We start from the raw sequence: 21,332 nt of genomic DNA on the forward strand, positions 1-21,332 counted from the left end.
GCTCTACAGACCGGGCCAGGCGGGCGCCGGGAGCCCGGATCCCGGAGCCCGGAGCGGGCTTAGGAGCCGGCAGATGTGCGGCGGCGCGTAGGTGGCCGCGCCGGAGCAGGAGCCGGCCGGAGCTAGAGCGGCGGGGCAGGTGGTTTGGTGAGTGGTGGGGCCGCGGAGGGGTAAGAACGCCAGCCTCCAGCACATCTCTGCTCCGGAGCGAACTTTCCCAGCCCCGGGAAACTAGGAGTTGGGGTATGATGGGCGGGTCCCCACTCCGTAGGGCGCATTAAATAGTCGGCACGGGAAGGGACACGGAAACTCGCGCCAACGGGCCCACACGCGAGCCTCCGGATCCACGCACGTACTTGGGACCCGAACACACGTGCATTCAGGAAAGGCGGTGCCCAGGGGGTTCCCCTTGCAGACACAGGGGCAGGGCCACCGGCCGGGTCTCTCCCCCGCCCGCCCCCCTCCGCCTGTGGGCAGGACACTCGGCTGTGGCGGGGGTGGGGCCAGGGGGCGTCCCGTGACCTGCGGGTCCGGAGGCTCCTGCTTGCCGGCCGCTTGCAGGTGAAGACTGAGACCACGTAAACAGGCGCCGAGCACGTGATCGCACCGTCGCGAGCGGCTGTGCTCTGACTCCAGCCACACGCGGAGACAGCCCCCTTCCCCAGGCCGGGCGAGGGTCCACGTTTCCTCGGCGGGCTGTTTTCCATTCTACGTCTTCAGCCTTGAGCGGTGATTGAACCCTCCCCTAGAAATGGGGGGCACAACGCCTCCTAGAGCCAGGGTAGCGCAGGACTGGAGATTCAGGGCTGGGGTGGGATTGCCTGGGCTCCTCGCCTTGCCTCCCTCGAACCCATTCGTGGTGTCCCCACACTTGCAGGCATGAGAAGGGGGCTCTTCTTGGCGGCGTGGTCCTCTGTCCCGGACCACCTCTAGTCCTAGACCAGGGAGCAGCTTGGGCTTCCTGAGTGTTCCCTAGATCACCTTCGGACCACCAGAGACCCCTAGGCAGGAGTGGGCATTCCTCCCCTCAATAGAGGAAAGGGAAGTCCACCCATGCAAGAGTGGGAGCCCCCCCACACCCCGCCGCCGCGCCGCCAAAGGAGTACATCGGTGTAAACACCCCTTCATACCGAGTGAGCCTACCCCCTGGTGTAGACAAGTGGAGGAGCTTCCCCAGGGTGGTGGCCAGCGGCCCTGACCCTCTGCCGCCCTCCCCTCCCCCCCCTCACACACACGCTGAGCCCAGCTGCTGCCCGAGCTTCTGGGCAGGCTGCCGGCAAGGGGAGGAAGTTCTTGGTGTCCCTGGAGGCTGCGAGCAGGACAAGGCCAGAGGAGGGGGCTCTGCGGAGGAGAGGGTCTCGGTCTGTACTTGTGAGGCTGGAGATCTGGGATGCGCCTCAGGGTGGCTGGGCTGTGTTTTCCCTTTCCAGGGAAAAAGAAAGAAAAACAACCCTTTCCATCGAGCTAAAAATAGAGCTGAGAGCTGGCCAGGGCTGTGGCCTGGAAGGGGGGTATACTCCTTCCTGGGGCGGAGTCCAGCTCTGCAGGCCTTGGCCCAGGGGGCAGGGAGGCGATTCCTTGCCCAGGGTGCCAGCATCAGCTGACCCAACCTGGGTCATAGAGACCCCTACAGGAACGGACTGTGTGGAAGACGACGCTCGCGAAATACAGCGTGTATGTGGAAGACGTCGTCTCGTGAGCAACTGTGAATAAGTCCGCCAATGTGTGAACAGCGAGGGTTAGGAGACTGGGGGGATTCAACATTCGACTGGGGTGTGGAAGAGCGTGCAAAGCCAAGCGTGTGCCCCTGTGCGTTAGTTGGCCTGCGAGGTCATGGGCCTGTGTGATGGCTAAAGCTGTGTGACTGTGGTTATGTGACACAACGTGGGAAAGACCACGTGGGTGTTAAGCAGTCTTTTTGGGAGCCTGAGATCTGGGAGGCTGGTGTAGGTTTGGACCAGGGATTGTTGGAAGGCCAGGGGCCACCTTTTCCCGAGCATTTTAGCAAATTGTTCCGAAAGAGGGATGGAGACTACGGAGCCTTGCCAGGGACAGGCGTAGGCTCAGGGGAGAAAAAGTACAGAGCCCCTGAGTGAAGTCGGGGCTCCCCTGGTGGGGGCGAGGCGGCGGGTGGCCGGCTGGTCCGGAGCTGGGCTTATTCTCCGAACGCGCCGCCAGGTGGCGCCGCCTCCCAAAGTGTGAGCGTGCCGCGCCGACCGCCCTCGACCTGCTGGGGGGCGGGGGGGGGAGCCGGCGCCGGCCGAGGGTCGCCCCCAGACTCGATCTGGGGCATAGAGGACCCAGGCAGACCTGGGAAGGGACAGCGACGGCTGACCCTGGGCCTCCCTTCCTGGACCCCGAAACGCGAGGGTCTGGAGGGTCAGCTCCGACTGGAGAAGTGGGGGGGAGGGGCGGCCGCCGCCTCGCCGGGCCCTTTGTGCTCAAACAATGACCAGCTGCCGCCGGCCCCAGAGCCGGGCTGGAGGGGCGAAAGGTGGCCGCCGCCCTCGGGTCCTGGTCACCGAGCCCGCCGACACTCGGCCTCGGAGGGAGGAAGGCCGGTTCCCCGCCGTGTAGCCCCCAGTGTACGCCCCGCCGGACTCGAGTGACGTGAAAGGGGGCTGCGTGGGCCCGCGCCCCGGGGGCGGGGCCGCCCTCGGACCCCTCCCCGCCCCGCGCCGCGCCGCCCCTCCCACGCGGGCCGGGCCGGGCCGGGCTGGGCCGGGGGGCGCCGTGGAGGCGGGGCCGGCCGCTCCGAGTGGCGGCGCGCGAGCTGGAGCCGGGCGGCGCGCCTGTGGAGCGCGGGCTGGGGGCGGCCCGGGGCTGAGCATGGAGCGGCGCCGTGGAGGTGAGGGGGTCGCAACAGGGAGGCGACGCGGGGCGCCCCGAACTTCAGCCGGCCGCCCCGGAGGGCCCGTGCGGGGGGGGGAGGCAGCATTCCACAGCAGCCCCCACTTTCTGGAAGCGGGGGAGGGGTGCTCTTTTCTGGACTCGGGCGGGTGGGTTGCAGGCGCTCAGCTTCCGGTCGCGGAAGGAGAACTCGTGATTCCTGACTGGATCCCGCTTCACGGGTCCCTGGAGTTTGGGCCGGGGCCGGGAGACTTTCCCCAACTCTTCAGCCCCCCCAGACTGAGTCCTGGACGGTGGCCATACCCTCCCTCTGGCTCCCGCTCAGCACTTCCCCCACCCCCAGCCAGCCCCCAGCCCGCGCAGCGGGGCTCCCCGTACCACCGAGATTTCCCAGGGAGCACTGGGAGGGCGAGGGGTTCCCTCTTCCACAGCCACAAACGCATTTCTCAAAATGGAGCCTCCGCTCGCCCCTCCTGGCCGGCTCCCCGAGCGGGCGCCCCGCCGCCAGCGGCCTGGTTGCAGACGGCTGGCTCCAGCTCCCTGGGCAGCTGGCTCTGGGGACCCAGCTTTGTCCCGGGGCTCGCTGCTCCTCGCCTGGTGGGCCCAGCCTGAGCCTCTGGGCCTCTCCGAGCCTTTGTCTCCTGCCTTGGGGATCCCTGCCTTTCTTTCTTCGAGCATACCTCTTCCCTACAGTGCTCATGTTCTCGGAAATGTCGCCAGAAGTACCATTCCGGCCCCCCTCCCTCCGTTGCCCCCCAAAATAATTGAGACGGACAAGGGGCGCTGCTCTCCTTGCTCAGGGCCTGGACTAGTGGGGTGCTCTGAGCCCAGGGCCTCACAAAAGGGCCCGCCATTTCTTTGTGAGCTCTGCTCACCCTGTACCCCAGCTCTTCACCCCACCATCTGGACACCTTCTTGTGGAGGAGTGGGGTGGGCCTAATGGTAGATGGGGATCTGAGTCTCCTGTCACCCTCCACTCCAGTGGGGGGCAAAAAAAACAGCGCCCACCCTGCCCCCCTCAGACTCACGCGCACATACAGCCCTCTGAACACACCTGCTATTCACAACCCACTGCTCATCCTATTAACTCAACACACACACAGACATTCATGCCCATGAATGTACTGAGACATCTGTCCAAACAGTTCTCAGGCCACTCATACGAAGGGGCTTCCACAAGTGTGTGGCAGTGTGGAATGGAAAGAGAATGAAAGCTTCCCGTGAGCCTGGTGATGCCCCCTTGTATTATTCACTCATCTATAGCTATGTTTTTATTGTGGTCACCCCTGTTCACTGTTGCCCTCTGTTGAGATACACTCCTGTTGGCACACGGTCCACGGTCCTGATGTTCCTCTTCCTAGGGCACAGTTGGGTAAACAAGAACCTGCTAATCCCAAAGTCAGCGGCTCAAACCACCCCGGCCCTCTGAGGGAGGAAGATGAGGGTATCCTGTGCAGAGTATAGCTTCAGAAACCTTCTAGAGTTGCTATGCGTTGGAATCAACTTAAGGGTAGTGAGTTTGGCCTTATCTGTACAGTCAAGGAACCTTAGACATTAAACTGAAAACTTAGTAGTACGAGCCCACCAGCTGCTCTGTAGGAGAAAAATGAGGCTGTCTCTTCTGGTAAAGCTTTCTAGTCTTGGAAACTCAGGGGAGTTCCACTCTGCCTTATAGGGTCACTGTGAGGTCAAGTGAACTTGACAGCTGTGGGGTTTACATGTGCTTGTAGGCAAGGCGCTCTGGCGGCACAGCGGTTAAGGGTTCAGCCGGTAACCAAAAGGTCAGCAGTTTGAGTCCACCAGCGGCTCCTTGAGAGAAAGCTGTGGCGATTTGCTTCTGTAAAGATGACACCCTTGAAACTCTAGGGCAGCCCTGCTCTGTCCTGTAAGGTCTCTGCGCCGGACTGAATCTGGGGCCAGGCTGTGCACACAGGCGCCCCTCAGCACTCTGTCCACCTCTGACGACTCCAGCAGATGCCTGGGTTCTGGTCAACGGCTTCCGAGCTGAGGGGGCAGTTCTGGGTGGAGGCCTACTGTTGTCTTCCAGGAAGGAGCGGGGCCTGGGTAGGTGGAGCCCTTTTCTCTGGACTCGGGGACATGTCATGTAGGAGCAGCTGCCAGAGGTGAGGGTGAGACCTTTGGTTTGGAAAGCTTGACTCAAGGAGGGGCTGCCCCTTCATCCTAGAGGGGTTCCTTTGGGGTACTAGCTGGAACAGGCCGTTTCTTAGAGGTTGGCAGTAGGGCAGGGTGGTGGAGGCTCCTGATAGATGGGCACTGGGGAGGCTGGGAGTTGTCATGGAAACAAGTGTGTGACTGTATCCACCTCTGGGAGGCAGGAGACCCCAGAGGGTACCTGTGAGCTCCCTAAAAGGGCCGGGGTTTCTGGTTTAGCAGGCTCTACCCTGGCCGCCTCTCTGTCTGGGAGAAACTGAGGCCCCGCTGGGGGAGCCTGAGCACTGCCTGGCCTTAGCTCTTTGTTCCCTAATTACCATCTGAGTTGCTGATGGCGTCCCTGAGGTGGTTTCTGTCCAAAGTGCCCTGTAATGAGGCCACCTGTCCTAGGGACCAACCCAAGTCCTGGCCTCTATGGGTGACACAGGATTGGGCTCAGGCCTTGACCTGGGCCTTGGCTGCTGGGGTGGGGGGGCCCCTTCAGCCACGTGAGCCCTCCTGCCCCGGCACTGTCTCTGCCCATTAGACTCAGTGCTCAGCCCTGTCCAGACCAGAGTTGGTGATCTGCGGCCCAGCCTAGGGAGGTGCACATACTTGCTTTGAAGGGGAGTTGGGGGCTTGGGGAGTCGAGCTCCAGGTGTATGGAGGGCAGATCCAATGTCATGCCTCTGTCCACAGGTTGCCCTGGAGGCCCCTGGCCCGGCCTGAGCCCCCACTGTCATGGCGATTGTGCAGACCATGCCGGTGGCACTGGAGGCCACCCCTGAGGCCACCACTGCCCCCCACGCTCCAGCCATGGGCAGCGTGAGCAGCCTCATCTCCGGCCGGCCCTGCCCAGGGGGCCCAGCTCCCCCTCGCCACCACGGCCCCCCCGGGCCCACCTTCTTCCGCCAACAAGACGGTCTGCTGCGGGGTGGCTATGGGGCACAGGAGCCACTCTGCCCAGTTGTGCCCCCCAGGAAAACCGTCCCTGCTGCCACCTTCACCTACATCAATGAAGACTTCCGGACAGAGTCCCCTCCCAGTCCCAACAGTGATGTGGAGGATGCCCGAGAGCAGCGGGCACAAAACGGCCACCTCCGCGGCCCCCCACCAAAGCTCATTCCCGTTTCTGGGAAGCTGGAGAAGGTGAGGACCAGCCTTTTCTGTGGGGTCTGGGTGGCGTGCGGAGACCTCCCAGGGAAGCTATAATGGGAAGGCTGTTCAGAGGACAGCATGGGCTCCGGATTCACCAGACCCAGGTTCTAACCTGAGCTCTGCTTCATGTGACTGTGGGACCTCAGCAAACTCATGTCCCTCTCTGGGTCTCCCCAGGGGGGTCTGGGCATTGGAGGTCATCGGTCAGCCCGAGAAAGAGTGGTTCTGACCATTACAGACTGTGTGGAAAACACTTGGACTAGAGCTTGCCACGTGGCACATCCTTTTAAAAAGTGTTTGCTCTTCAAGTCCTCCTGCCGCAGCCGTGCCTTTGGCTCAGGGAGAGGCATTTCGTCTTGCTGAGCCTCCCTTCCCCTACCTGGGATAGTGGGACAGGGACAGGATCTGGCTTGAGCGGCTACTGTAGCGATTAGGGATGAGCCTTTTAGAATTACTTGGCACAAAGCTGACACTCCTTGGGCCCACAGCTGGTGGTAGCGGTTGCTGCTAATGTGTGGGATTGGGACTCCTGGTGGGAAGCCAGGGACTGTGATGGGGGCTTGGAAAGATGGGGCAGCTCACCCTGTGTCACCTGGTCCCCTCCTTTCAGAACATGGAGAAAATCCTGATCCGCCCAACAGCCTTCAAGCCAGTGCTGCCCAAACCTCGTGGGGCACCTTCCCTACCTAGCTTCCTGGGTCCCCGGGCCTCAGGGCTGTCCGGGAGCCAGGGCAGCTTAACACAGCTGTTTGGGGGGCCTGCCTCCTCCTCCTCTTCCTCCTCTTCCTCCTCCTCGGCTGCCGATAAGCCCCTGGCACTGAGTGGCTGGGCTAGCGGTTGTCCATCTGGGACACTCTCCGACTCTGGCCGAAACTCACTGTCCAGCCTGCCTACCTACAGCACGGGGGGCACCGAGCCGACCACCAACTCTCCCGGTGGACACCTGCCCTCCCACGGCCAAGGGCGGGGGCCACTGCCTGGGCCACCCCGAGGGGCCCCAACTGGGCCCTCCCATTCGGACAGTGGCCGCTCCTCTTCCAGCAAAAGCACAGGCTCCCTGGGTGGCCGCGGGGCTGGGGGCCTCCTAAGTAGTGGGCCCCGGGCCTCCCCCGACAACAGTTCCTGTGGGGAGCGCTCCCCGCCCCCCCCACCCCCTCCACCCCCCTCGGACGAGGCCCTCCTACACTGTGTCTTGGAAGGGAAGCTACGTGACCACCGGGAAGCTGAGCTGCAGCAGCTGCGGGACAGCCTGGACGTGAACGAGTCCACCGGGTGCCAGGTGTGGTCCGTGGCCGGCGTTGGTGGAGGTAGGGGGTGGGAGCCAGGCACCCAAGGAGCGTTTCTACTGGCGATGGTGGGGTGGGGTGGAGCGGTTGTTGTTGTGGCCCCACCCCTACCCCAGCTGTTTGGCAGTACCTGTAAAATGATGAGTCAGGTGGTGAGGATTTCAACCCAACTCCCTTAAAAGTTCACTGTTGGGCTGGAGCAAGGGTCAGCCTTACAGCACCTCGGGTGCTGCCTCTGAATCGCAGGGCTTCTGGCCTCAGCCCTAGTGTGGAGATTAAATAAAGCAAAGGGGATAAAGGACTGAACCGAACGCCTGCCACCCCAGACGTGCTATCCTAAGTCCCTGCTTGTGTGACTGCCACTCTGTTGTCACAAGCACCCTAGAGGTGTGGTGGGTTAAGGACTGGGCTGCTAGTCACCAGGTCAGCGTTCAAACCCACCAGCTGCGCCGTGGGAGAAAGATGGGGCTGGCTGCCCTCGTAAAGGCCTCCAGCCTCGGAAACCCGTCCAGGGTCACTGTGAGCCCGTGTCGACTGGAAGGCGGTGGGTTTGGGTTACTGTTCTCAAAGAAGGTAGCTGCTGTTTCTGTTATGGTGGCTCCTCCCTCCCCGAGCCCAGACCAGGGGCCCACCAGAGCAGGCAGCAAGTGAGCAGGGCACGGGGTTGGGGCAGACCGGCTCAAGGTGTGGGAGCTGAGCAGGACCCAGAGCTGCCTTCTGGCCCACAGGTGTACGAGGACCGGCAGCGGCACTGGCAGCGGGAGCGGGAGCCACTGCGAGAGGACTGTGCAGCGCAGGCGCAGCGGGTGCAGCGGGCCCAGCAGCTGCTGCAGCTGCAGGTCTTCCAGCTGCAGCAGGAGAAGCGGCAGCTGCAGGATGACTTTGCGCAGCTGCTGCAGGAGCGCGAGCAGCTGGAGCGGCGCTGCGCCACCTTCGAGCGGGAGCAGCGGGAGATGGGACCCCGGCTGGAGGAGACCAAGTGGGAGGTGGGGGCCAGCCCAGGAGGAGAGGGGAGCAGGGCACTCAAGCACACCCTCCCTTGACCTGCCACTGCAGAAGGACCCCCTTCCTCTCGCTGGGTGCCCCTTTTCAGTGGGCACCTCCTCGTGCCTAGCTTTCTGTCCCAGCCACCTTCCTTCCAGGCAGGGCAAGAATGTGCTGCTTGCGATGTGCCGAGCGCTGTCCTTAGCATGTCACTTTGATGGATTCATGTAACCCTTACTACCACCCAGAAGCATCGTTTTCATAGAGGAAGCTGAGGCCCAGAAAGGGTGGAGGGCAGACGCCTGCCTCAGAGTGCCTGGGCTGAGATTAGAATCGAGGCCAATCTCTGAACCAAGAACTACACTGTACCTCCTGCCAACCTGGCTGGACGCGGCCCTCCAGTGCTGCTCACGTGCAGTAGCCGGCCCTCACCCTCCACCCTAGCACACACACACACACCGCCGCAGGCAGTACTTCTACCATGTTTGGTGATGGTGTGACGACCAGCATGACAGACAGGATGTGGGTCTGTCTGCCACTTTAGCCTTGTAAGGGCTGTAGCATCACTCGTGCCTCGGTGTCTGCATCTGTAAAATGGCTGGAGCAGTTGGCCCTCCTCTCCCCCAGTTGCCACACAATGCTCAGGACCTGACCCCTGGGGCAAGCCCTTCTCCCTACCCTGCCTGACCACTGGCTCCATTCCCCCACAGGTGTGCCAGAAGTCAGGCGAGATCTCCCTGCTGAAGCAGCAGCTGAAGGAGTCCCAGGCAGAGCTGGTGCAGAAGGGCAGTGAGCTGGTGGCCCTGCGGGTGGCACTGCGGGAGACCCGGGCTGCGCTGCGGGTCAGTGAGGGCCGGGCACGGGGCCTCCAGGAGGCAGCCCGGGCCAGGGAGCTGGAGCTGGAGGCCTGCTCCCAGGAGCTGCAGCGGCACCGCCAAGAGGCAGAACGGCTGCGGGAGAAAGCAGGGCAGCTGGATGCTGAGATGGCTGGACTCCGGGAGCCTCCTGTGGCTCCTACCACCGCTGACCCCTTCCTCCTGGCAGAGAGCGACGAGGCCAAAGCGCAGCGGGCAGCTGCTGGGGTGGGGGGCAGCCTGCGTGCCCAGGTGGAGCGGCTGCGGTCCGAGCTGCAGCAGGAGCGCCGGCGAGGGGATGAGCAGCGGGACAGCTTCGAGGGGGAGCGGCAGGCCTGGCAGGCCGAGAAGGAGCAGGTGATCCGCTACCAGAAGCAGCTACAGCACAACTACATCCAGATGTATCGGCGAAACCGGCAGCTGGAGCAGGAGCTCCAGCAGCTCAGCCTGGAGCTGGAGGCCCGGGAGCTGGCCGACCTGGGCCTGGCCGAGCCGGCCCCCTGTATCTGCCTGGAGGAAATCACCGCCACGGAGATCTAGGGCCACCTCAGCAGCTCTTCAGGGTGTCCTGCTGACGGGGCGCCACCTCACATCCACTCCACCCCAGGTGGCCCTGAGGCCTGGAGGAGCAAGACCAACCCCTGGATGTCCCCATGTGTCCTGTCACCCGGAGGTTCCCTACCCACTCCACCTGTTACACTCCCTATTACCCATGCCACTCCGCCAGCCTGCCACCCCCAGACGCTCACCAGCTCACCCCAGCCTACCCGGGAGCCACAAGGACAGAGGGACCCCCTCATCACCACCACGCGCTTCCCCACCCCAACGCCAGAGACAGCCAGATGGTGCCAGCTGCCCCAGATGTGCCTGCCCTCACCCTGTCCATGTTGGGGCTCAGGGCTGGCCCTGGGGTCCGCTCCCCAGGGTTTCCGCTCTGCAGCCCCTCGTGGGGAGAGGGGGCTGTAGTCAGACCAAAGGAAGAACTCAGAAATGTCTTGTTTATTTGTGACCAAGCGACCCTTTCCCAACACCTAGTTGATGGCCTCGCTTTCACTTGTATATTTTTCACACTGTAAATTTCTTGTACAAACCCAAAGCGGGAAAAATTAAAAATTTGTTTTGTTTTTAAAAAACGTGCTGGATGAAGATCGTAGGGACTCGTTTACCTTCCTTCCCCGGACCCTCAGAGTCCTTTGGGAAGAGAGGAAGTCCAGTAGAAAATCGTAAGACCCTAGAGGACCACCACAGGAGATGAACTCGGCTCCAAGGCAAGTAATAGCCATCCTGCCCTTTCCACGGCCTGGGCGTGGGTGCTCTGGTGCCTCCCTAACAGTGCCTCCAGGCTTACAGGGACCACATGGGGCATCATGAGAAAGTGCTTCCAACCCCAGGCTTCAGATTTGGGTGTCTGGACCCTCTTGAGGTGGGAGGTGGGGTGCTGAGCACAGTTGGCCAGCAGCACCTCATACTTAGGAACCAAGCTTCTCCGGAAAAGGCAGTGCCTTGGGCACTCGTGGGAAGAGGGGGAAGTAGGAAGACCAGGCTATTAGTATGGAGTTGAGGGTGTAGGGGTCCTGAGCAGGGGCCAGGTCCAGGAGACAGCAGGAAGCTTCTAGAGCAGCGGTTGTCAACCTGTGGGTCGCGACTCCACAGGGCTTGCCAACTTGTAACAGTAGCAAAATGACAGTGATGAAGTAGCAACAAAAATTTTTATGGTTGGGGTCACCACCACATGAACTGTGAACAGGTCACTGCATGAGGAAGGTTGAGAAGTGCTGCTCTGGAGGCCAATGGGCTGTGGGCATGAGTAGGAAGTCTGGTTGGTATTTTTGCATCAAGTCTGGAGGGCTGAAGAGGGGATGGATGGGCTTGGAGGTCAGTCTGCAGAAGGCATCTCCTGGACACAAGTGGGCGTGGTCTAGGTCAATGAATGGGCCTGCAGGGGGTTATGGACTAGTGTAGGGGATCAGTATGGTCAGGGGGTGGGTCAACAGGAAGATGCTGGTCTGCGGCGAGGAGGGCTGACAAATCAGAGGGTCTTGGAGGTGGTGCGGGCCCAGGGACCCTGACCACAAGCTCCATGGGTTCCCGAGCCTTGTTTCGATAGGCCCGGCGGATGGTGTCCACCGCCCGCTGGTGGGTCACCTGCTGCAGGCTCTCTCCATCCACTGCCACAAGCTCAAAGCCGGCCTGGGACGGGGGTGGAAGAATCACAGCCCACCCTCAGGTCAGGCTCACTCCACCACCCGACATAGAGGCAGAGTCCTTTCACCTCTAGCAGCTAGGCCACTCCTCCCCCATCTGAGCAGAGGGATGGACAATGGGACTTGTGTGCCTGGAACCATTGGGGGCAGGGTGGGGCACAGACAATAAACCTTTGTCCCTTGAGGCTTGGGGGTGGAACTGGATGGGCTGCCCTCGGGCTTAGCCTGGCAAGAGGGGACAGATTTTTTTCCCTTAGGCCAGCTCATCTTGCATGCCTGACCCCTGGCCCTAAACCTCCTCCCACAGCCTGGTCTCAACAGGTCTGGCAGGAAGAGGCCTTTGTCCCAGCCCCCACCCCCTGCTCTCAACTGGTGGGTAAGCCAGGCACTGGTCACTTACCTCAAGGGCCCCACTGAGGAAGGCAGCTCCCCCGGGGAAGATCTTTTCTACCTTGACCATGGGCTGCACCTTGGACTCAATGCCCCCAGAAATGCTGATGCCTAGTGAGGGAGGGAGTCTGGGTGAGCAGGCAGACGCACCCCAAAACTCAGGGTTCCTGGTAGAAACTCAAGGCAGGGCATCAAACCTCCCTCCACCCCACCCCCCATTTTGTTGCTACTGCAACCTCAATTCACTCCAAACAAATCTATACCCCCGATTTACCCTAACACCCCAGGGGTGCTTTCTGACATCTAGACCCACTAAGTACACCCCCACAACCAAGCCCACCACCCTCACTCAAACTTGAGTGACCCTGCCCGCCCCAGTGCCGCCTGAACTCACCCAAGGACTGCTTCATCTTGGACAGAGTGACTGTCCTCAGCTCCCCACTGGAAGTCTTTGGGGCTGCCTCCTTGGCTAGGATTCTGCCAGTCCCATTCTCAGATGTCCCTTGACTGTCCCCTGTTTTGGCTGGCTGCCCGTCCAGAGGTCGTGGCAAAGGGGGCCTGGGCTTCCGAGGCTTGTGGTAGCGCCCATTGGCAGTGCTGATGGTGGGGACAGGCGCTGGAGATGGGGAACGTCTTCGTCCGGGGGACTTGCCTCGACCCCGGCTGCGGCTGCGGCTCTGGGCTGGGCCCTGGCTGGGAATAGGCCTAGCGTCCTCTCGGGTCAGGGACTCGGGCTCCGTCAGCAGCCAGTTAGGCCGTGGGGGCCGTGGAGCGACGGGAGGAGGCCGGGGCTGGGGTGCACAGGCGCTTCGACGGGTAAAGGCATCTACTGGCACATCTTGCAGAGGGGGGAACCCTTTGTGGGAATGGCGGGAGGCAGAGATACCTGGGGAGACCTTGAGGCCCCCTAGTCTCTCCCTCAGCTCTCCCTCATCTTCCTCTGCGAAGCCATTCACAGGCAGTAGATAGAAGCCTCCTCGGCTGTCTGGGGAGGAGAATCAAGGTCAGGCTGTCCTGGCATCTCTCTGGGCGCAGCCCACCCGGCCAGACTCCAGCCCTTGGCCAGGAAGGGCCTGTGGGAAGCCAGCTTGGGTTTGCCCATCCCTAACAGCAGCCTTTTCCTGAAAGCCTTTTGCCACCAGAGCAGGCAAACAGTTCCCACTGTAATAGTAATCCCACATGCAGAAGTAGTGTTCTAATACTTTTTTTTACATAGTTACAGTTGTACTTGAAGGTGTCTAGGGGTGGGGGTGAATTAGCACAGCTGATGGTTTCTCAGAAATTTAAGGAGTGATTTATAAACGATTCAGTAAATCAGCACGGGTGGGACGCCCGAGGCTCCAAACTCCCCTGCAGCGGATCTTCAAGTCCCTCCCTCAGAAGCTGGCAGGATCAGGAAGCCCATGGACCCGCCCCCGCCCCCCCAGGGTGTGCCCCCTCCTCAGACCCTAGAATTCTGACTGACCAGGCACAGGGGTGATGAGATGTCGCTTGGGTGGGGTGTCCTGCCGGGCTGGCCGCAAAGCCGGAGGACGAACTGGTAGGAGGAGACAGGTCAGAGGTGGGGTGCCCCTACCAGGCTCCCTACTGGACACAGCTAAAGGGTCTCCAGCAAACTCTGTCTCCCTCTCCCATGGGGAAACAGTACCCTCACCTGGAGAGGCAGAGCTCAATCTACACCCTCCCACCCCCCACCTGCTGACCTGCCCTGCTCTTGAGAGCGTCAAAGGCCTCGAGCTCCACGGGCATCACCATGCTGTCGAAGCGACCCAGGTCTGTGGGGGCCACCACACTCCTGGGAGAGGCCAAGCGGGGGTTGAGCTGAGGCTCAGTTCTGAAGATGGGGAAGGATTCAGTCCAGGAGCCCCTCCCTGCCCCGCAAGCCTTTGTCAAAGCCCCTCCCCACCTGATGTCCCGCAGCAGCAGTAGCTTCTCTGGTCTGTCCAGAATGGCCAGCAGGGGCCTCACCAGGTCCTCCACGCCACCCTCGTGCACATACTGCAGTAGAGGGGTCACAGGTCAGACGGCCGGCCGTGGGGGACTTGCAGAGCTCGGTGAGAGCCGACCGAACCGTCCCCCCAGACCCACCCAGCTTTAGGACAGCTCCCCACCCCCAGGCTGTCCACAGAACACCGTATCTTAAGGAGATTGGAGTAATAACCACAGGCTTTGTTAGAGACAAACCAACAGTAAGTGCTAGCTCTGGGACAGACCCTGTTGGAAACATTTCTCCACATACTCTCATTTAGCTCTGCAACCACAGTAATGAGGCCCGTTTTAGAGATCAGGAAACTCAGGAGAGGACTTGGCCCAAGGCCACACAGATTAAGGAAGTGTGAGGAGGGAGAGACTGGCTGGGCTGAACTGTTAACTGTAAAGTCAGCGGTTGAAACCCAGCAGCTGCTCCACGGGCGAAGGATGAGGCTGTCTACGCCCCTAAAAGACTGATAGTCTCAGAAACCGCAGAGGGCAGTTCGACCCTGTCACCGAATAGGCTCCGGAATCCACTCGCTGGCAAGGAGTTTGGGTTTTGAGTTTTGCTCTGGACCGAAAGGGCTGTGCAGGAATGGACTCTCCGCCCACTCTCACCTCCCAGGCCCAAGGAAGGAATTGGAGACCAACACCCGAAGGTGGGCCTGGCCGTCTCCGCGCTGTGTCGCAGACTAGGCTTGGTTTCCGGCTGGGATGGGGACCCGGGAGCAGGCTGCCTCTGTAGCAAGGCTCTCCAGTTAGTGCCCTGGATATGGAGTCCCTGCTGCCTGGCACTGCCAGGATGCCACCCCTGCCACGGGCGCAGGCGAACTGAACTCTGGGAGCCCCTCCTCGGCCGCCCGCCCCCTGGTGGCCAGAGGCACACACTGGTCCAGACGCGCACTCGGGCGCAGAGCGCCCTCTACCGGCAGCCACTCCCATTCGCAGCATGCGGGCGGGCAGGGCTGGTCACTCCCGCGTCTGTACTTCCGGGGGAGAAAGGCCGCCTGGGCTACCTTCTACTCACAGGGACAGCTCTACCCTGTCCTGCTGGGTCGCTGCGAGTCGGCATCGACTCGATGGCAGTGAGTTCGGTTTGGTTTGGTTTGTGTTTGCTGAACCACATCAAGTGAGAGGGACACACAGGTCTGAACAGCACCCTACCTGAGTGCATCATCGCACTAAGCCGGGTATCACAGCACACCCATCAGTGCCACAAACTTGGTCCCACCGGCCCTGTACGGGGCAGTGGGGGCACAATGCAGGCCCAGTCGCAGACCCCCAGGGGCTCAATCTAGCCGAAAGAGAATGAGCACGTGCCGCAATGGACTACAAAGCCCCAGCAATGGGGAGGGTGTCTCAGTGGAAGGTGGAGTTCCCAGAGGCCTCCTGGAGGTGGGGCATTGCAGGACAGCTGGAAGGAGCAGCATGGAGGCGGGAAGAAGGCATAGTGACCGTAGGGACAGTGATTGTATACAGCAGTGGTTCTCCACCTTCGTCAGGCCGTGACCCTTTCCTACAGTTTCTCATGTGGTGATGACCCCCCCCAACCATAAAATGATTTTGTTTGCTACTGTTAGGAATCGGGCAATTTCTGGAAAAGGGTCGTTTGACCTCCAAAGGGGTCACAACTCACAGGTTGAGAACCGCTGGCATACAGGTTTCACGGGCTGGGGGGTGGGGTACCACATGGAGGAGCTTCCTAGTGGAATGAGCAGACCATGCTGTGGCTACATGTGTAAAGTTATCAGAAAGGTGACTTCAAAGGTCTGGCCTGGTGGCGGTGGAGAGCTGGCTGGGAGCTGGAGAAGAGTGGAGGACTAAGCATCAAATCACTAGGTGAGCTTTACTGTGGGTGTGTTTTGGGTCCGGTTTGGATGGTCTGTAAAGCTCCCAGGTGACGGAAGGGGACAGTGAGAGGCGGTCCCCGGTTTGGCTAAGTGGGGCCACCGGAGTGGAGGCGAGACCGAGGAAGCGTCAACGGAGGAAGCAGACACAGACTTCCACCTTGTGGCCACATCTCGGAACTGCAGGCTGACCAGAGGTGGGGCACAGCCCCACTTAAGGTTCAGTTCAATTCCTGCCTGGCTGCACGCTGGCGGGATGAACAACAGAAACCGTGGGAGAAGGGAGATAGAGGTCGGTGTAAGATATGAAAATAATAATAATTTAGAATTTATCCAAAAAAGTTCAAAGAATTTATCAAGGGGTCACGAGGGTGGAAGGGAGGGGAAAAAAGAGCTGATACCAAAGGTTCCAGTAGAAAGTAAATGTTTAGAAAATGATGATGGCAACATATGATACAATTGATGTATGGATTGTGATAAGAGCTGTAGGAGCGAGCCCCCAATAAAATGATCTTTTAAAATAAATAATAATAAACATACCACCTAAAATGGAAAAAACAGGACTAGTCAACATGTGCAGATTCACAGAAGCTTTAGCCAGACCCCTGCATGCTCACACCCTGAGACGCATCATCGTCATGTCAACACAAACCCAGAGAACTGACATCCAACCCCACAGACACGTGAAGCAAGCACCATGCAATGGGGAATCCGCAGAGGGTTTCCTGACACTCCCCTGTTCGCCCTCGCCGTGCTCCTGTGGCCACCCCAGGAAAGCCAGCGGGAGAGAGTGTCCAGCTATGGTCCAGTCAATCCCCACACACGAGGATCTTATACAGGGCTGGAGGCGGAAGCGCTTTATAGGCTCAGAAGACCTCCTCTTTCTTCCTCAGAGTGGTTGGTGAGCAATGTGCAACCCACGACACCACCAGGCTCCGGAGCCCCAGGCGAGGCAGAGCCACGGCTCCGGCAGCCTGTCCCCTCCCCGAAGCTTCCACAAACTCCCTCAAATCTAACGCCCATCCATCCACACTGTGGTGGAAGGCTTTGGTTTCTCCTGTCTTCCTCCTTCAGAGCCTTTGCCATCATCTGTCACTCCGGAAGAGGTTAGTTGCCAATGGTTGGTTTCCACCCCGTGTCAGGTTCTAGCTATTGTCTGTTGTCTGCCTCCCCTTACTGACTTAGCTGGGGGGTGGGGGTGGGATTCGGATGCTGGGGGCATTTGCTTTTATTGACCGCTGGCCTCTCAGCAACTGGGCCCAGATACTGGCCAGGGGGTAGGTAGTGAGTTGAATAAATGAAAGACTAGCTGGCTGCGGGTCTTGAATTAAAGAGTGACCAGGGGCTGGGGCGGAATGGGAACTCACCCGAGAGCAGTGACGAGTGACTGCCAACACCTCGTCATCTGTCAGCAGCCGCCGGGCCAGGTCCTGAATTAGGGGCCTTCGGCTCTCCCAGGCCTGCACCTGCTCATCCATGTTGGGGAGCTGGCTGGAGGGGCTCCCAGACCTGGCAGAGAGCAGGACCCGGCCCCTCTCCCGGTCTACGGAGCCACAACAAAAGGGATAGTCAAGCAAGCAGGACCCACGAGGGAGGGGCTTTCCAGTGCCCGGAACAGACCAGTGAGGGCCCCCGATAGCAGCCTGGCTCAGATGCTTCCCATCAGTGTCTCCCACCAGTGCTCACAAACCCCAATTTCTCTGCTCCCCAACAGACCGCCATACCAGTCTGTCCTCTAAAGGGCCTTAGCACAGTGCCCTTGGCCCCGAAACCAGTGTGTCCCCCACTGGAGTCCAAGCAGAGGCACCCTCACCTCCCCCAAAATCTTTCTTTTGGGCATACAATCCAAGCCCCTTAGTCCCCGACAACGTTCTCCCCTACAACCCGATCTTTCTGTTTCAAGCCTGTATTTCCAGTAAATTGAAGATCCTTTTGGCAGCTGGTCCCAATATATGTGCTCATTTGCTGAACCCCCTTGTTGGCCACCAAATGAGTTTAGCCCCAAACCCCAGAGTTACCCCACCCTGTCCCCCAACTCCCAAGCCCCCACCCCCACACAGCACACACTCCCATCTGTAGCTCAACTGTAAGCAAGGCCCTGAGGAAGGAATGCGTGACTTACCCCGTCTAAGTCTCCAAGTGACAAACTTCTGCACAGGGCCGACTCCCCCTGCTAGGGAACAAACAAGCTCAGCCTCAGGCCCTGGCTCTCATCTGAGAGTGGCATTTGGGAGAGCTCAGGCCGGGCTGCACAGGGAGGCCACAGGACAGGCCCCGAGAGTCTTCTGCAGACAGCTGACCTCAGTCGCTGGTGATGGACACGGCAGAGGATGTGGTTCCAGAGAGAGGGTGGTTTGGGCTTCATTTGGAAGCAAATGTTGAAGGGAGGGAAGACCCCCTAGGGAACAGAGCTTAGAGGGGCACCTACCTTCAGGAGACAGAGGGAGAGAGAGGAGCCTTGGAAGAAGAGAGAGGAATGGCCAGAAAGGTAGGGGGAGAATCCAGCCAAGGCAGAGCTGTGGGGAGAGAGAGGTGTTGAGGTAGTGGGGGGTGGGTGGGGAGGGGTAGGGGTGAGGTTGGCCTGACATAATTTGAAGAGCTTGTCTGTCCCATGGGACCGTCACCTTGAGACCCCTGGACATTTAATGCCCAGAAAAGGGAGCACTAGCTCCTTGTTCTGTTTCCACTGCCCAATACCCACACCCCCCTTTGAAAAGTCTAGAATAAAACCACAGCCATCAGGTGGATTTACACCCATAAGGACCTGGGGGTCAAAGTAGACACCACCTTTGGGTTTCTGAGATTGTAATGCTTTCTAGGCCCAGAAAGCCCCATCTTTCTACCTGAGAGAGGCTGGTGGATTCGAACTGCTAATCTTACATTCACAGCCCAACTCATAACTCATTACACCAATACAGAAAAACTCATTGCCATGGAGCTGATTGTGGCTCATAGTGACCCTATAGGACAGGACGTAATGGTAACTCTTTTTTTTTTTTTTAACATTTTATTAGGGGCTCATACAACTCTTATCACAATCCATACATATACATACATCAATTGTATAAAGCACATCTATACATTCTTTGCTCTCATCATTTTCAAAGCATTTGCTCTCCACTTAAGCCCTTTGCATCAGGTCCTCTTTTTTCCCCTCCCTCCCCACTCCCCGCAACGGTAACTCTTTGCAGGAGTAAAAATCTTGTCTTTTTTCCCCAAGTGGTTGGTGGTTTCAAACTGCTAACCTTGCGGTTAGAATCCCGATGGGTAACCACTATGCCAGCAGGGCTACTATCATGACTCCCAGAGTACCCTGGTTTTCAGCTCTCCTCACAGCCCGCTCCCTTTCTCAGAACTGCTGGATGCCACGTCAGCTACGCCCTCCCTCTCTGATCCCACCAGCATTTACCTTTGTCCATGTCCAGGCGAGGACGTGGCTTGGCCAAGCTCCCCCTGTCCAGGGTCCAAGCTTCTCTGCGCCTGTCCCCTGCTGGCCGCCCCTGCCGCCCTCCCTTGAAGAAGAGGTTCATCAGCGTCTTGGATCTCTGCAAGGCACCCTTCTCCCCAGGGGACCCCGACTTCTCCTTCTTCCGCTGCTTCTTCTCCTCTGCAGACACGAGGGAGCACCCGGGGGGCTGGAGGGGTGGGCAGAAAGGAAGGAGGGGCAGCAGACAGGGGTGTGGGAAAGGGCAGCCAGAAGGGGGAGTAGGGGAGGCAGACAGGATCTGCAGCCATGGTGTGTGTGGGGGGGGTGGCCCTCCAATCTCCGACGCCCGCCCACTGCTCACTCCCTGCCATGGAGTGGCTACTGATTCACAGCAGCTCTAAGGGGCAGGAGCGGGTTTCAGAAACAGACTCTACAGAGGTAGAAAGTCTCCTCGTGTTTCTCTCAATTAGCAGCTGGTGGTCTTGACCGTATGGTTAGCAGCTCAATAGTGACCACTACGTCACCAAGGCTCCTGACCCTCCTACTACCTGTGGGCATTTCCATTGAGGGCTGACTACTTGAAGCCCGCGTGCGTGCACGCGCGCACACACACACACAATGCAGGGTGCAGCCTGTGGTGGAGAGGCTGAATTAGGACTGGTTTGGGACCCAGACTGGTTAGGAACCCAAGACTGAGGGTGGGTTTGCGTCCAGCCCCAGTTGGAAAAGGAGCCCAGAGTAGCCTAGGGTTGGGGTGGAGCTGGGGTTGGGCCAGGGGCTGGAGCACCCGGCAGCCATCTGTTCCCCACGTACGTACCCCACAAGGTCAGGTGGCTCTGGGAGCGAGTGATGGGGGGCCGGGGTCGGCTGAGCGCCAGCAGCAGGGCAGTCTTCGGGGACTCGGAGAGGGCAGAGTCAAGACGGCGGGCTGAGGCTGGACCCTCCGAGCGGATAGCGGTGTCCCTGAGAATGACCGTGGGCCTTACGCTGCACCAGGTCTCCACACGGCCCCCCATATCGGGCTCCGTCTGCATGGCGGTGTCCGCCCGGCCCCAGCCGGGCCCCTGGCTGCCCGGTGGCTCTTCGGGCCCCAGGCAGACATCCAGGCGGTCAGAGGACAGGGAGCCCGACCCCTCGGCCGAGCTGAAGGGGACGCTGGAGGCATAGGAGGAGACACTGGAGCTGCTCTCGGAGGCCTGCGACAGCTGCTGCAGCGTCCCATTGCTCACTGCAGAGAGGGGAGGCAGGGCTGGCTCAGGGTCTCCCCTGGGCTTGGCAGGCACGCAAGCAGGGGAGACCGGGTCTGGAGGACCCACTGCTCAGCCATCTGCCCCTGACTAGCTGAGCGGCAAGGTCAAAACGTTCAGAGATCCCACCAACCTGGGCCCATTCCTGCCCTGCAAACTTGGAGCCTTGGGCCACTTACATCGGTCCAGCCAACAGTATTCCGAAACCATCTCCTTGTAGGCAGGGTAGCGGCCAGTCTCCTGGGGAGGACACAAAGGCAGAGGAGGGCAGGGGCAGCAAGCGAGAGCCAGGAATAAGCCTCTCAGCCGCCTCTGTCCCCCAAGGTCACCACGCCCTGTGGCTCCCGCAAACCCTGTGGGGCTCTCCCAGTACAGGCATGTGACTCAGAAGAAAACTGAAAAAAAAAAAAAAAGAAGCTATTTTTCAGATAATGGCGATTCCATTTGTGGGTAAAACAATTTGTAGGGCTCTCGGGGAAATTTTTAATTGGTGTGAGGGCAGGATGGATGGGCTTTTTCATCTCCAAAGTTTGCCGACCGCCTGATCTAGTCATGTGAGCCACTGTACTAGTGAACGTCTCGGCGGCTGGGCACACGCTCCTGTTCCCAGAGTCTCTGTCTTTCTCCATTTTACGGCTAGCTCCTTCCGTGGTCCCCCGCCCCACTGCCCCCCTTCGGCTTTCCTCGATTTCTCTGCCATCTCTTTGCTAATGGCCTTATGCTTGGAGCACTAGCATCCTCTGCAAGGGTCTCGCTGTCTCCTTCGGTAGCAGAGGCTGTGTCTGGCCTCTTCACTCTTGCGGCCTTAATGCCAAGTATCGGAGCCTCGATGGTGTCATGGGTTGTGTGTTGGGCTGCTAGCCACAAGGTGAGCAGTTCGAAACCACCAGGCTCCTCTGAGGAAGAAAAATGAGGCTGTCTGTTCTAAAGAGATAGCAGTCTCAGAAAGGCATAGGGGCAGTT

At 59.9% G+C, this 21,332-nt stretch overlaps 2 protein-coding genes across 5 annotated transcripts in view; one reads left to right on the forward strand and one right to left on the reverse strand.

The window, feature by feature from the left end:
* Positions 1 to 10,416, forward strand: LZTS2 (leucine zipper tumor suppressor 2). Of its 4 annotated transcripts, none has more exons than XM_075535125.1 (5): positions 1 to 147; positions 5,701 to 6,150; positions 6,770 to 7,438; positions 8,174 to 8,431; positions 9,140 to 10,416. In XM_075535125.1, exons 2-5 carry the CDS (start codon positions 5,743 to 5,745, stop codon positions 9,821 to 9,823), a joined length of 2,019 nt encoding a protein of 672 aa, XP_075391240.1. In that variant the 5' UTR covers positions 1 to 147; positions 5,701 to 5,742; the 3' UTR covers positions 9,824 to 10,416. The 4 variants fall into 4 exon arrangements, with proteins under 4 accessions (XP_075391240.1, XP_075391242.1, XP_075391239.1 ...); XM_075535127.1 differs by lacking the exon at positions 1 to 147 and adding an exon at positions 1,557 to 1,674; XM_075535124.1 differs by lacking the exon at positions 1 to 147 and adding an exon at positions 2,694 to 2,848.
* Positions 9,456 to 21,332, reverse strand: part of PDZD7 (PDZ domain containing 7) — an 18,956-nt gene continuing 7,079 nt past the window's right edge. The window contains exons 6-16 of the mRNA XM_075535123.1: positions 20,549 to 20,609; positions 19,940 to 20,350; positions 19,105 to 19,302; positions 17,818 to 17,868; positions 17,063 to 17,238; positions 13,784 to 13,875; positions 13,581 to 13,672; positions 13,343 to 13,414; positions 12,272 to 12,862; positions 11,888 to 11,988; positions 9,456 to 11,473 (exon numbers count right to left, since the gene is read on the reverse strand). Of these exons, the coding sequence (XP_075391238.1) occupies positions 11,237 to 11,473; positions 11,888 to 11,988; positions 12,272 to 12,862; positions 13,343 to 13,414; positions 13,581 to 13,672; positions 13,784 to 13,875; positions 17,063 to 17,238; positions 17,818 to 17,868; positions 19,105 to 19,302; positions 19,940 to 20,350; positions 20,549 to 20,609 (2,082 nt within the window). The 3' untranslated portion in view covers positions 9,456 to 11,236. The remainder of the gene's footprint in view (positions 11,474 to 11,887; positions 11,989 to 12,271; positions 12,863 to 13,342; positions 13,415 to 13,580; positions 13,673 to 13,783; positions 13,876 to 17,062; positions 17,239 to 17,817; positions 17,869 to 19,104; positions 19,303 to 19,939; positions 20,351 to 20,548; positions 20,610 to 21,332) is intronic.

Source organism: Tenrec ecaudatus, chromosome 16, assembly GCF_050624435.1.
Source record: "Tenrec ecaudatus isolate mTenEca1 chromosome 16, mTenEca1.hap1, whole genome shotgun sequence".
NCBI lineage: Eukaryota > Metazoa > Chordata > Mammalia > Afrosoricida > Tenrecidae > Tenrec > Tenrec ecaudatus.